General features: G+C 47.3%; 1 protein-coding gene across 5 annotated transcripts in view; it reads left to right on the top strand.

The window, feature by feature from the left end:
• The window catches only part of CCDC22 (CCC complex scaffolding subunit CCDC22), a 70,957-nt gene that overhangs the window by 12,308 nt on the left and 45,067 nt on the right, over positions 1–13,582 (top strand). For 4 of the 5 annotated variants that reach the window (XM_083592195.1, XM_083592192.1, XM_083592194.1 and 1 more), the window contains 12 exons: positions 2,574–2,743; positions 4,309–4,515; positions 4,740–4,796; positions 6,043–6,162; positions 6,522–6,641; positions 7,126–7,242; positions 7,334–7,435; positions 8,093–8,200; positions 11,618–11,713; positions 11,826–11,885; positions 11,979–12,053; positions 13,090–13,548. In XM_083592195.1, coding sequence (XP_083448321.1) covers positions 2,574–2,743; positions 4,309–4,515; positions 4,740–4,796; positions 6,043–6,162; positions 6,522–6,641; positions 7,126–7,242; positions 7,334–7,435; positions 8,093–8,200; positions 11,618–11,713; positions 11,826–11,885; positions 11,979–12,053; positions 13,090–13,203 — 1,346 coding nt within the window. In that variant the 3' untranslated portion in view covers positions 13,204–13,548. Of the gene's footprint in view, positions 1–2,573; positions 2,744–4,308; positions 4,516–4,739; positions 4,797–6,042; positions 6,163–6,521; positions 6,642–7,125; positions 7,243–7,333; positions 7,436–8,092; positions 9,614–11,617; positions 11,714–11,825; positions 11,886–11,978; positions 12,054–13,089; positions 13,549–13,582 lie in introns of those variants that run through there. The other variant, XR_014542877.1, reaches the window with a different exon arrangement.

Here is a 13,582-nt window from a genome sequence, read left to right as displayed (position 1 = left end):
GGATCTAAAGATTTGGAACAAGCTAAAATTATCATTCTGTGTAGGAAGTCAGTAGTGAAAATGAATGTGCTTCCTAAAATGATGTTTTTATTTCAAATGATACCAATTATTGGAGAAGTAGGATGTTTTTATTGGAGAGGTAGAATGGCAAGAGATTTATCAAGATTTATTTGGCAGTATAAAAAACCAAGAATTAAACAAAAATTATTAATAGATAATAAAAATAGAGGCGGATTGGCACTACTTGATCTAAATTTGTATTATGTTTTGGCCTGTCTAAACTGGTTAAAAGAATGGATGATATTACAAAATGTAGACTTATTGGACTTAGAAGGGTTCGACAGCTGTTATGGGTGGCATGCCTACCTAGGACATGAAAAGGTGAAAGTCCACAGAGGATTTCTTAATCCTATTATAAGAAAGTTGATATATAGAGTATGGGGAAAGTATAAAGAGTTATTAGAACCCAAAACGCCCTGGTGGCTCTCACCCTTAGAGGTGATGGCAGTGAAAAGGAAAAATAAGGAATCGAACTGGGCCACGTATAAGGATTTATTTGAAGAAAAAGATAACAAATTGAAATTGAAAAATTATGAGGAAATAAAGCATTGCCTAACAGGGTGGATTCAGTACCACCAACTAAATACAGTGGTACCTCGGGTTACATAAGCTTCAGGTTACATACCCTTCAGGTTACAGACTCCGCTAACCCAGAAATAGTGCTTCAGGTTAAGAACTTTGCTTTAGGATGAGAACAGAAATCGTGCCCCGGCGGCACGGCAGCAGCAGGAGGCCCCATTAGCTAAAGTGGTGCTTCAGGTTAAGAACAGTTTCAGGTTAAGAACGGACCTCCGGAATGAATTAAGTACTTAACCCGGGGTACCACTGTAAGGTGTTCAAAGCAGATTTAAAAAAAGGTTTTGCAAGTGAAATTTCAATAAAGAATTATTACAAAATAAGACAAAGGCAATTTCTAAAATGTATGGAATCTTATTGGAATGGGAGGTTAAGGATGAATAAGTAAAAGAGGTAATGATCAAACGGGCTGCAGGTATAGGTAAACCTATTCAATTATCATCATGGGGAAAATTATGGAAGGAGAGTTGGAGATTCACAGCTTGCAAGGTGATAAAGGAAAACTTGTTAAAGATGTTTTACAGATGGTATTTAACACCAAGCAAAATATACAAAATGTATAAAACAAAATCAAAAAAGTGTTGGAGGTGCAACCAAGTAGAGGGGACGCTACTACATATGTGGTCATGTGACAAAATTAAGGGCTTCTTAATTGGGTATACTAGATTCAGCTATCACTAGGGAAAACAAGAAAATATTCTGTTACACAACAGTGGCAGCGAGAACCCTAATTGCAAAAAAATTGGAAAAATGAGACAGCACCAACAAAAAAGAATGGCAAGAAAAATTATTTGATTACATTGAGTTGGCTAGCATGACAGATGCAATTAGGGGTCTGTCTAAACCAAAAAACATTTTATCCCTAGAATCCTGAGAGTATGTCCTGCTGAGTTGTAAAGGGAATTGGGGTTGCTCGTGCGTAAGTGGGCTGCTGCTCTAGGCAACGTTGTCTGGCTAAACCTTTCCCTGGCTGGACAGCCCTTTCTCCGTGGCTGTGTCAGTCACTGGCAGAATCCGTCAGTGGGTGTTTCCTGAACTTCTTCCAACATAAAAGCTGCTTGACGCCAAGTCTCCGCCTAGCTTCCCTGCGTGGAAGTCTTCTGCGCAGAGTGGGCGTGGCCAGCGGAGGTCCTGGGCTCTCCCCGCTGGTCTCTGCGGAAGAGTCTTGGAGCCATGTCTCCGAAGTCCTTCCCTGCTCCCCTTTCTTCCTGGTGTCACGCCGATTTCCTTCCCCAAAGGAAGTGTTCTCTCTCTCCCTGCTGGTCCCTTCTCCTGCATCGTTGGGGAGCCTTACCTCCACTCTTGGCTCCGATGGCAGTTCCCTGACATGAGTCCAGTGGTCCTTAGTCCCAAGTTAGTGCACATAGGATTACAGTGTAAAGGACTGTGAACGCCCTATAAACCTCTGGGGACCCTTGAAAAACCCTTTAAAAAACCAGCAGCACTTACCAGACTGGCATGAATGGTGGCAGTGGTGGCTCTCAGTCTTTGACAACGCTGAAGGATTATGTGGAAACAGCAAGGCAGGTAGACCAGTCCCCTAAAGTGCTTGGCTGTGGGGCAGATTCACTTGCTGCTGCTGGTATTTTGCTCTTTTCAGGCTGTTTTTGCCCTTTTCGCAGTTTAAATTGATTTTTTAAAATTATTTCCCAGCACCACATGTATATGTGGTCATGCGTGAGTTGAATGCATGTAGGTGGGGAAACACCTGTAAATTCCTTTCTCTTTAAACACGTAATTTTTGGTCCAATTCGCCATTTCTGAATGAGGAGCTTGGAGCAGGCTGCTGAGTGCAGGACTTGCAGGCCTCCTCCCGGGTTAAGAAAGGGGAGGAAAGTTGCTCTCCCAACATTTGGCTCAACTTGATTGACCCCAAAGCAGGGGCTGGGGCTAACCAGCGTGTGTCAGTGTAACTGGCCTCATCCTCTTCTCCCTAGAAAGGAAAGAGTTCTTTGTCAAGTTCCTGCCCCCCGTGTCAGCCCAGCTGTCCCGACCTGCATCCTTGATGCCATCCCTGTTGGAGCTTAATATGGCTGAGCTGAGCACAGCCCAAGACTGGGAGAACGAGTGGAAGAGCCAAGGCCTTGGATCACGCATGACTCCGGAGGTGGGCACAATGGGTGGCACTCGGCCTCTTTATCCTGACTCGGTGGCTGGTGGCAGCAGCATGGCGATGATAGTTTGCATTGGCTGCCCTCTGAGGAAGGGTAGTGCCCGGTGTTGTACAGGGTGTGGGTGAGGCCAGAAAAATTGTGACTTGCCTAAGACCACCTTAGTGATTCATGGAAGAAATACATCTGAAGCAGGAACTGCAGGTGTGCAGCTCATTCTCTTTGCTATTACATGGTAGTCGTTGTAGCACTCTAAAGTCACACCAGAAGTGGGCTCCTCTGTCTGAGTTTCCTTTCTTCCATTATGTATGGGTTGTCTTTTGTTCCCTCCCTGACACCCACATCTCTTGAGAGGAGAGGAGAAACTGTGTCTAGAGAAGTCAAGGTACCTTCCCTTTAGATCAGGGATGGCCTTCCAGGTGTGTCTGGACAGCAGCTCCCATCATCCCTGATCATTGGCCATGTTGGCTAGGGTTGATGGGAGTTAGAGTCCTGCTCTGGTAGGCAGCGGCAAGCAAATAGGAGAACTATGACACATAAGCACACACACTCCAATTCAGTCCAGTCCTGCTGCTCTGCACTTTTGGGACTTGGGAGGAGCTATGCTCCCTCTTTACCCTTTAGCTATTGATGGAATATTTTTTTCACCTTCCTGCTTACCCTGCTTGCCTCTTGAGCACACCTCAAAGGAGCTGCAATAGCCCGACCCAACACTCATCTCCACTCAGCAGAACATGCCCACAGTGAGGCGCTGAAGAGAGTGGTTTGTGGAATGATCTGAAGGCCACAGGGATGGGTGGAGCCCTGGTTTTCTATATGGCAAGAAGGAGATGCTACTTCTTGGTTGGCCTACAGCAGGTCTGGAGTTCTCCGGGGAGGTCTGTCTAGGATACGACATACAAAACCAGAGCCACTTTTTAGTAAGACACCAGAGCAAGAGGCTCAGGGAAACTGCTGCAAGTCTGGCAGTCCTCCTCTCACGTCAGCTCCATTGCAAAAGGGGATATTCTGCAACCCAATTTTCCAAAATGAATGCAAAACATTTTAGAAAAAATATATAACGGTGAGCACTTGCAGAAAGTGCAGTGGTAGATCTTGTGTGCCCACCCTCTACGTTAGATATTTTTTTCCTCTTCCTCCTTTTAGTCCAGGAATATCTGGTCATTATAGAAGAGAGATTTCTGAGTGCTCTCCCAGCTAGGAGAAATGGATCTTCCCTTAGGTTGAGAGAACTTTAGAGATCCCACCCCTGACTTCAGACAAGAAGGGAAGTAGCAATCTTATCTCTTCCTGCCTCCACCGCACACTCAGATGGTCCTTCACAATGTGTGGAATGCCTTCCTGGATGCCTGAGTTTTCTGAGAGGACCATCCGCATTCCAAAGTCTGGATCTAACTAGAGGTGTGACGGTTTGGCCTTGGTAGAGGGGAATAGAATCCACTCGCCCTGATCCCAGCTGAGGTGGCTTGTGTTCCCAAGATTATTTGCTTGCCACTCCCCACCCAATCTCCAGTCTGCACTGCCAAACCCCGCCCCTTATTTCCCTTTGCCCTCCCCTCAGGAATACCACCAATGGAAGCGTCAGCGGCTGCAGCGGCGCCTCCTGGACCAGTTCCGGCAGGCATCTCCTCGTGCTGGGCCTGCCCACCAGGGAACAGCCCAGGACCTGATTCAGCTCCTGGGTGCTTTTGGTGCTGGCCGTGAGCATGCTGGGGCTCTGGCCAAGGGCTCTCGCTTCACCCACACTCAGCACTTGGCCTATAAGCAGGTATGAAGGGGGTTGGGGAGGGCCTAGAATGGGGGGATGGGCTTAAGGCACAACAACAACAACAACAACAACGTTTTTTTGGATCAAAGTGATTTGAGTTATTCAGCAGCACCAGCTGAAGAATCTCATTTGTTGAGGTAGGTTGGGGAGCAAGCAAGGAGGGGTGGAGCATGCAGGGGAAGAGGTGATGGTCTATGATTACTCTCTGTTTGGTCTCCCAACAGGAGGCAGAATCGGCAGTGCAAGTGGAAACGCTGTCAATGTCCCGGACATCAGAACAGGTAAACCAAAGAGCGGGGCAGGGGGGGGGCTCTAGTGAGAGCCAGTTCTGTTTGCCTAAAGGCAAGAGCCCAGATGGGGAAGGGGGTTGTGGCTAAAAAATATTGGGGCATGCTTTATGCCATCTCATTCTGCTTTTTGAATTAATAAAAACTGCATGTATGTGCACACAGGCAAGGGGGCACATGGGAGGTGATGGTCTCTTAGGTATATTGAGTCTTAAGCTGCTTTGGGTTTTATTACCATCGCCTTGAATTGTGCTGCAGAGAGAACAGGAAGTCAGTGCAGATGTTGGGGATCCTCATGTCACATATTGTCAGCAGCTTGCAATTGGTGGCAGGAGCTGTTGAAATAACTTGGTGAACACATCAAAGAATCTTCTTTTAAAAATAATAAGACCCTGATTTCCTCTTAGAATCTTCTCTTCTCTTCTTGAATTCTTATAATTCTGATACTCTGGGAAGAGCGGCAGCTTTACAAATCCTTTGCAAATAAAATGACTTGAAACATTTGTCTGCCCCCTTTTTCCAGACATTCATCTTTGCAAGAATAACTTCTTTAAGATCTTCACACCACAGCTGATCATTCCTCAGCATTTGTTTACATCTTGTCAGCCGGGGTGCCTTTTTACTTTAATCCAAATTGTCCAAATTTGGATTTGGGGGGTGGGGGTGGGATCTGCAACGAAATGCAGCTGTTTACCAAGGAAGACTCATGATGGGTTTTTAGAGCCCAGAGCCCTGCTTCTTTGACCGCTATACTAAGATCTTCACCTCCACCAGCCACTTGTTTCGGCATTAACAGGCTTCCATGGGGTCATGCACCTCCATTACAAGAGGACAACTTGCCTGTCACCCCCTTTTTTCCCACGGTGGGCTCTGTGGTGGGTTGTTGTGGTTTTACATGGAGGAAAAACCATGTGTGTTTTGTCTCAATGCCTTTTGTTGTGCATGTGTGTTTTCTAATTGTGTGTGGGTGTGTTGTGTGAATATCTTTTATTCACACATCTTCACCCAGAATAGAGGCAATTTTTGGAACAGGGAACTGGATATTCCAAAAAGCCTGTCATATACTTTTGATGAAGGGTGGTTAAGGAATTTCAAGTAATAACAAAAAGAAATTATACTTGTAATAAGAGATGGGTTGAGCTGTATTTTTGCATAAATGCAGGGTTTATTAAGACAGGATTCCAGCTCTGATTCCTCAAGCATCACTCCCCCCCCCACTCACCCCTTTCCCCCCCCCCAGGACTTACGGGAACGCCAAGCAACAGAACTGGAAGCTTTGGAAGGTGAACTGGGCCATCTCATGGAGCAGATTGAGGCTCTTGAAGGCCAGATCGCCACACTGGGGTTGACTCTCACACAGGTGAGAAGAATCAGTTGGGGGATGGCAGCACCACTGTCTGGCTGAGCCCCACCAGCTAAAGGGCCTCTAGGACCCCCTTCTGTCTCTCAGCAGCACTTGCAGCACCTCTGGCAGAGGAAAAGCTGAAGGACTCCCAAGGCCCTGATGGGGCATGGTCTCCAGAATGAGCTGCCTAAAGGTTTGTGGTTGGCAGAGTGGGAGAAATATAGCCCTAGCCCATGGGGCAGATCTCCTGAGGAAGCCCCTCTGAAGCAAGTGGGGGCTGTGCAAGGACACCACTGTGTTCTTGGGTGCCTGCCCCCTCCCCCATTTGGGCTTCACCTTGGGTCAGTCCTGAGGGCGATCCATTTCTTCTTCAGGTGGAAGGGGAGGTGCGGCAGCGGCAGCTGGGAGTGACAGAGCGGGACCAGGTGCTGCGAGTGAAGGGCTGTGCTGTACAGCTACTTCCCGATGCAGAGAACAACATGGCTAAGCTGCAGGTAATGGGCCAGGCAAGAGGAGGGCAGAAGCCCCTCTTTCCATTGTTGGGAGTGGAGCAGCCAGGAATGAGGAGGCTGCAGAGGGTGGGGGTGCTTGCTGGAGTTTCCGTGGGGACCATTGAGAAAGGTTTTAGAAACCTACAGGTGGTTCAGTGGCAGGATGCTTGGTAAAGGGAGACAACAGATGGATGTGGACATGGGTGGAGGAGGCTGTAGTTGTAAGTGGAAGCAGGGAAGAGGAACACCCTGAATCCGCCTTTGGAGGGAGCTTTTATTAAGCACCGTTGTCCACCACCCACTTGTGCACCCGTCTTATCAGATGTCCTCAGTGGGATTGGAGCAGTAGGGGAAGGAGGAAGGGGTTTGGTGCATGTGAGTGTACAGGGTCTCACCTGCTATCTCCAAAAATGCCATAGAACACCACATAGCAGATGAGAGAGCCCAGGAGGCTTAGAATCTCAGGTTCACTTTTGGTCTCCTGCAGGTGGTGGTGGAGAGCAGTGCACAGCGGGTCATCCAGCTGGCCGCCCAGTGGGAGAAGCACCGGGTGCCTCTGATCCAGGAGTTCCGGGAGCTCAAGGCCCTCCATGACTCCAAGGAGGTGACGCAAGCGAAAGGGTGTGAGGAGTCCTTCAAGGGTTGGGAGGGAGCCTGGGCAGCCGTGAGACTCTCTTGTCTGCTCCTCTTTGCAGCTGGAATCATCACAGCGCCTGTCAGAGATCAGGGAGCTGCATGAGCGGATCCGATCAGCCGCGGATGAAGCGAAGCGCAAGGATGATCTCTACAAACAGCTGGTTAGTGACGTGTCTTAGGGTGGTGGTTTGGGGTGCAGGGCTCCTGGCAAAGCTCGGTATGCACAAGGTGATTTATGGTCCATTGCTTCTTGTGCGGTAATTATTCCACAGAGAATGAATAATGAGAATCCTTTCCCCACTCCACATTTTACTGTTTCTCTGTAATTGGGAGATATTTGCTAACTTTAAATGGGTGACAGTATCTCAGAAAAATTCTTACAACCGCCAGTACTCCTGAGAGGACTCACCTGTTTCATAAGTCAGTTTGTTAACTTATACTAGTTACAATTCCACCTGGCCTCATTGAACAGGTGAACCTGTGTCCAGGCTACATCACATTATGGAACGCTCCCTCATGAAAAAAACAAAACAGAATCCTGCCCATTGAAGACTAGCATGCCTGAGGGAACTAGGCTGGCATTCCCCCTTGCATGTTACCTTTCTTTGTGCAGGGATTTGTTGTGCGAATGGAGGAGCATTTGGCCATGGTGTAGTCCAGACACGTTTGCCACCTCAAGTGAGTCCTGGGTCTCTGCACAGTGGGATGGGGCTCAGGGGTAGAAACTCCTTAGTCTCTTCCAGGAGCCCCTGTACCATTTGCACATTCGTCTGCTTGTTGTAACCCAATCCCATTCCTGCTTTCCACTCTGTCTCCAGCTTATGGAGCTAGAATCCCTTCCCAAGGATGTCTCTCGCTCTGCCTATACCCAGCGCATCCTAGAAATTGTCGGCAATATTCGTAAGCAGAAGGAGGAGATCACAAAGGTAAAACAATGGGCACCTGTGAAGTTCTTTCTCAAACCTTGTCTTGCGTACACAGGTGATAGCCCTGTGTGATGAGCCCATGGCAGAAAGCTGGTGGGGAAGACTGAACATTTCAGGGTCCTTACATATTAAAAGCAGCGATGACATTATTTGCACATACATAACATTTAATGTCAAGGAAAAAGTTGTCCTAACCTGGTTTGAATGTGCAAATAGTGATGAGTAGTGAGCTTTCACGTTTTGCCTCATATGCAGTACTTTTCCATGATGGATCCTCACACTTTTAAGCTCAGTCAACAAGCTGAGATAGCTCAGTTGGTAGAGCAGAGCCTTCCAAACTTTTTCATGTTGGTGACACACTTTTTAGACATGCATCATTTCACAACACAGTATCAGTTTTACTAGCAAACTGGAGGTTCAACTAACCCCTCATAAGATTGTTTGCACAACACACCTCACACTGCAGCGGACACACAAATGTCACAACACACAGTTTGGAAAGCTCTGCGGTATAGAACTTGAGACTCTGAACCTCAGGGTTGTGGGTTCAAGCCGCACATTGGGCAAGAGTCCTGCATGGCAGAGGGTTGGACTAGATGACCATCAGCTCTACAATTTGCTGATTCTATGTGGTGCATATAAAACATAGCCATTTTTTAAAAAAATAGCCTCCAAAATAAAGCTTCTGTCTTTGCCACTAGGAGGGAAAATGTTATATTCTAGTTGTAACTGTGAGCCACAGAAAATGACAAAAACATTTCCTCCTGCCCAGTTCCTACCTCAGAGGTGGGATGAGGCTCTCTAGAGCAGGGGTCAGCAAACTTTTCAGCAGGGGGGCCAGTCCAATGTCCCTCAGAACTTGTGGAGGGCCGGACTATATATTGGGGGGGAAATGATGCAAGAGCACCTTGAGCCCCAGTGGCTGCTTACCTGTGTCTTGTGAGCAGCAGGGACTGGCGGTGGTGGCAGAGGGATGATGAGCGGCACACGAAAGGGCTCCGGAGAGGGGCTGCTTAAAATGGCAGCCGCTCGAATGCCACTGCTGCTGCTGGCACCAACAAAGCCCAGCCCCCTTCCTCCTCTAGGCAGGGCGAGGAGAAGCCAGGAGGAGGGAGGGAGGAGGCGCCGGCACCACCACCATGTGAGGGAGAGGGAAAGCATGTGTGCATGCTGGTGATCCTTGCAGCAATTCCCAGACTGTCTGTGGGCCAGATCCAGAAGGCAATTGGGCCTGATCTGGCCCACGGGCCTTAGTTTGCCTACCCATGCTCTAGAGTTACACACTGTTGTAGCCCTTATTAGCACTTATGATTTTGAACCGATTTTGTGTTTATAACTTCCAATGCAAAGCCCTAGAGCACTTTCACCATAGAAGTATCAAAGGGCAGAGCGTTTGCTGTTCTGAATCCATAGGTGGATACAGTGGATGTCTCCCCCTACTTCAGATCTGGACTATGTATCACTCTAGACTTTTTCTATCACTTTGGTTCTCACAAACTCCCCTTGGCACTATATAAAAGGGTTGGTACCCTGTGTGGAGGGTGTTCAGGAGACAGTTTTCAACCAAGATGCAGAACATACACTGGGAGGGGAGCAGCCAGGGAAGAGTGTGTAGCTTTCCAAGCAGGGGGTTGTGCCTTTTCAGGGAGCAATTTTTTGGAAGTGTGGTGTACCTATGACTGAGCATTCTGCATGGCAACAACTGTGGCATCCTCTGCTTCCTCAGCTCTCTCTGCCCTTGATGGGGAGGCTATAGCACAATGAGAGTCAGTCTGCACAGCAGGATTTACAATCTTGGCACAGTAGTAAAGGGTTTTTTGCACCCACTTCCTGCACATTTAACTATGCTGATGTGCCTAACTGATCAGCATATTAGGAAGCTGCTTTATAATCTCTTCCTCCGCCACTTTCTCCTTCAGGAATAATACCTATTGGATGTAGTTGGAAAGTGCATTAAACCAATGGTGATAGATTTAGTAGCTTTTATAAATCTTCAGCCTGTTTTTTCTTTGAATTGACTTTTAAAAATACATAGGGTGTACTGTTGGTCACCCCTAGGGTTAAGCTACATGACGGCAGATTCATCTGTTGAAATGAAGGACTGCCACAATTTGCCAGGCATGCAAGGGGTGGGGGTGGGGTTTGAACAGCAAAAAGGCCATGCAGGTGAGGGGGGTGAATCCTCCCATCCCCTTGGGTAGTCTCCTCTCAGCTTCTTCCTATCCTGGCACTTTTTTTTCGCAGCTAGGCTCCAATGTCAAAAACGGCTGGGAGGGAAAACACTTGAGCAGAGCTATAGGGAAGGAAGCGCTGAGCAGAATGGGCTGGGTGTTTGCAGTCCTCACATGGCTGTGCCTTTGGCTGCTAAAACTGGGCTACCCGCTCCTGGGTTGATACATACTTGCAGCAGTTCCAAGTTTCAGATGCATGGATCTGCAACTTTAACATGCACATAACCCCTCCCTGCAATAAACCTCCACCTACAACAGACAGACCCAAGAAAACCAGGCCCCTGGCACTTCAGATGTGAGAAAGTATGTCTGTTCTGCCTCCACCCATCTGTTAACATTTTTCATTTCTGTCCAGAACTTTTGAATGAGAGTCCTATATTGGATATACTGTAAGTTTTAATTTTATCTGTTGAGTGTGTGTTTTCTTATTAAAGATATTTGTAAAGCATTCTGGGGGTTTTGTATAAGGGGTGGTAATGTAAGTTGGATGGATGGATATACACACTTCATACTCTTTTGTACGTACGAAAGGAACTTACAGACGTACAAAAATGTACACCCAAACATTCTCTCCCACGCAGATAATAGAGATAAGAAATGCACACTTGCAAAGAACCAGGCTGGGCACATTCCCCCTCTTTCACACTACTATTCTTCATTCTCCGGCTGATTTAAACCCAATTGTAAACTGCCCTGTGCTCCTTTGAGGTAGGGCAGTACACAAAATGAAATGAATTAAAAGTAATTAAAATAAAATAAAAGTGGGTGGGTGGGTTGCCAGGTATGGGGGCTTAACAAGAAACTAAGCAGAGTCCCCCTGAGATTGCTGAATAAATGGAAGCTGATTTAAAAAGGATGCCACTACTGCCTTTAATTCATACTAAGACAAGGGACCCTTGCAATCCCATGGGGCCTGCAAACTCTCATAGCCGACATGCGTGTGTCTGATCATGCGAAGATGGTGCCCCTCAGCAGCATCTCCCTGTGCCAGGGATGATCCTGTCATGCAGGCAACCAGCAGGAGCCCAGCTATGCTGACCACAAGTACTATCCCTCAACCCAGGACAGAACCAGCTGTTAGTCTGTTGTTGTTACCACTGTTGTTATCTGTCTTTGTTCCTGAGTTTGGGTTTTCAACCTATTAACAGTCTCCATTTTCTAATGCCTGCTATTTGTGCTTCTCAAGATCTTGTCAGATACCAAGGAGCTCCAGAAGGAGATCAATGGCCTCACGGGGAAGGTAGACCGGACCTTTGCTGTCACTGATGAGCTGGTTTTTAAGGTGAAGGCAAGGGATCAGATTCTGGCGGGTGGGGAGATGGAGAGAGCGCTTTGACTGACCTTCCAGTTGCTAACTTTTCCATCCCTCCCTTCTGCATTCTTTCTTTCTGCAGGATGCCAAACGCGACGAGGCTGTGAGGAAGGCATATAAATATTTGGCAGCACTGCACGAGGTAAGCCTCAGCAGTAATATATTAATTCATATATAGATATGGAGTTAGAGCTACATCCCTTTCCAGCTGACTCTGCCTCTTCCTCTTCCTTAGAACTGCAGTCAACTGATTCAGACTATTGAGGACACAGGCACCATCCTGAGGGAGATCCGGGACTTAGAGGAGCAGGTGAGGCCTGCCAGAAAGTGGGCGGAAGCATTAAACATTACTCTCTTGCAGTAATCTGAGCTTCTGTGTGGAGGAAATTGTTTCAGAAATTAGGATACCAGGAAATATCTTTTAACAACTCCCTCTTTAGAAATAAAAATGCAGCTGCCAAACATGGACCCCTGTCCCTCTCTTCTGGCTTCCAGTCACACTTTCTCTCCTGCTTCCTTACCCCTGTGCTGAAAGCTTGCAGATTCTGCCATCTGTACACATCAAAGTCCTTTTGATTTTTTTAAATTAATTTTTAAACTTGGGGGTTCTGATCTCACTCGCTCAGAAGTTGAGATTTCAGTCTAGAAAGAGGGACATTCCATGCCTGCTCTGTCCATATCCTCCCGCCTGTTATCTGCCGCTTCTGCTCTTTTGGATGAGGCTGCCCCTTGATTCTCAGCCCTCATTATGGACTCTGTCCGTTGTGATTCTGTAGACTCACCATGCACCTCAGATATTTTTTTTACTTCCAGATTAACAAAAAAAGCATGACTCTTGTTGTTGAGGTTGCAAGCAGGAAGTGTGGGTGCCTGAACCTACTTCCTGTGGACAGGATGTGGGACCTCAGTGGCCTCCAAATTTGTGTCTTTCTCCCCCTTTCCCATGATGAGTAGGAATAGAATTACGATCCCAGGAGTTGAACCTGAGCCCTCCTGCATCTTGCCAATCACACCTGCCACTCGCACGATGTTCCTTCCTAGATTAATGCCGCAGTCTTATTCACATGATATGCACGAGGTGTGGTAGGTGGGGGGTTGTTTTAAGCATGACCAGATTTAGCAGGCAAACTTGGTTCAGCACTCAAGCAGAAATAAGTGGTGTTGGGTTTTTTTAAAGATCCCCTTAACACTTACTCTATTTATTTTAAAATATTTATAGGCTTCCATTCTGAATGCAACTCTTACATGGCTGCTTACATAGCACAACTGGGATACCATCATAAAACAATAGTTCTCCCTGCTGAACACTGCTACCCATTCATAAAATAAAATGTCTCTTTTCCCAGATTGAGAGTGAAACCAGCAAGAAAACCCTGAGCAATTTGGAGAGGATTCTCAGTGACTACCGGGCCATGAAGCAGGAAAACGCAGCACTGCTTAGCCGTACCCGAGAGACGTGAAGCCCCCTTCCCAGTGCACAGCTACAGGGGGCTGGTGGGGTACCTGACCTCTTTTTAAGTCAAGACTGCTGTGCCTCTATCAAGGGACGGGGCACGGGGAGTATGAGCAGGGCTCCTCCTTCCAGGCTCTGTCTGCATTGTAAGTTGCCTAAAACCAAGCCAACGTGCGGCACATTTTGAGGCGGAGGGTGGGATTGGTCCCTAGTGCCATTTTTCTGACATAGATTGTATATTGGAGAAGTAGATGTGGGGAGTAATTGTTTCCTCCATTTATTATTTCCAAGCAAACCTCCTATCATCTCTTCTCAAAAACCAATAAAATCTCTCTCTTCTTTTTGCAGCGTACTTCTGCTGGCTACGTGTGCAGTAACATGGGAGG

The sequence above is a fragment of the Podarcis filfolensis genome (genome assembly GCF_964270895.1).
Source record: "Podarcis filfolensis genome assembly, chromosome: 17".
Lineage (NCBI taxonomy): Eukaryota > Metazoa > Chordata > Lepidosauria > Squamata > Lacertidae > Podarcis > Podarcis filfolensis.
The sequence above is the reverse complement of the archived record's forward strand: the minus strand, read 5'-3'. Positions and strand labels throughout refer to the sequence as shown.